Source organism: Eimeria mitis, genomic scaffold (assembly GCF_000499745.2).
Source record: "Eimeria mitis Houghton genomic scaffold, Emh_scaff2242, whole genome shotgun sequence".
Lineage (NCBI taxonomy): Eukaryota > Apicomplexa > Conoidasida > Eucoccidiorida > Eimeriidae > Eimeria > Eimeria mitis.
This window is the reverse complement of record NW_013570570.1, coordinates 5,774-6,307: the sequence shown is the minus strand read 5'-3', so window position 1 is coordinate 6,307 and position 534 is coordinate 5,774. Positions and strand designations below refer to the sequence as shown.

Genomic DNA, 534 nt, shown 5'->3' with positions numbered 1-534 from the left:
CAGCAGCAGCAGCAGCAGCAGCAGCAGCAGCAGCAGCAGCAAAGTAGATTCAGGGCGGCCAAGGATTCGGGGCTCCTTTGTCTGCCCCATGTGCGCCAAGGAGCACGACGCAGCCGAAGACCTCATCCCGCTGTCTCCTGATGAGGAGGAGACGTCGTTGCTGCTGGAGAAGGCTCTGCTGCAGCAGCAGGCGAAGCAAGCGGCCAAGAAGAAAGCCAAAGCAGCAGCAGCAGGTGCTTCTTCTGCTGCCCCAGACAACAGCAGCAGCAGCAGCAGCAGCAGCAGCCCTACTGGTGCTGCTGCGTCTCCGCCTGAGGAGAAAGCAACGAAGGAAGAGGCCGCGAAGACAAAGGCTGCTGAGCCTGGAGAAAAAACAGAGACAGCAGAAACGCCCGCAGTAATTAAAATAAATACTCAAACCATCTCGCCACCCCCGACCTCAAAAAGGCTCAGGGATTGGGTCCTAGACGCAGAGGCAGCCATCGTGCCCCCCGCCCCCAGCAGCAGTGCAAAGCAGAGGAAAGTAGCAGCCTG

The 534-nt window shown here is 59.2% G+C and overlaps 1 protein-coding gene across 1 annotated transcript in view; it reads left to right on the top strand.

Moving 5' to 3' along the window:
* Positions 1-534, top strand: part of EMH_0050850 (uncharacterized protein) — a gene marked incomplete at both ends in the record, with an annotated part of 2,721 nt that overhangs the window by 2,003 nt on the left and 184 nt on the right. Inside the window, one exon of the mRNA XM_013496695.1 lies at positions 2-531. Within this exon, the coding sequence (XP_013352149.1) occupies positions 2-531 (530 nt within the window). The remainder of the gene's footprint in view (position 1; positions 532-534) is intronic.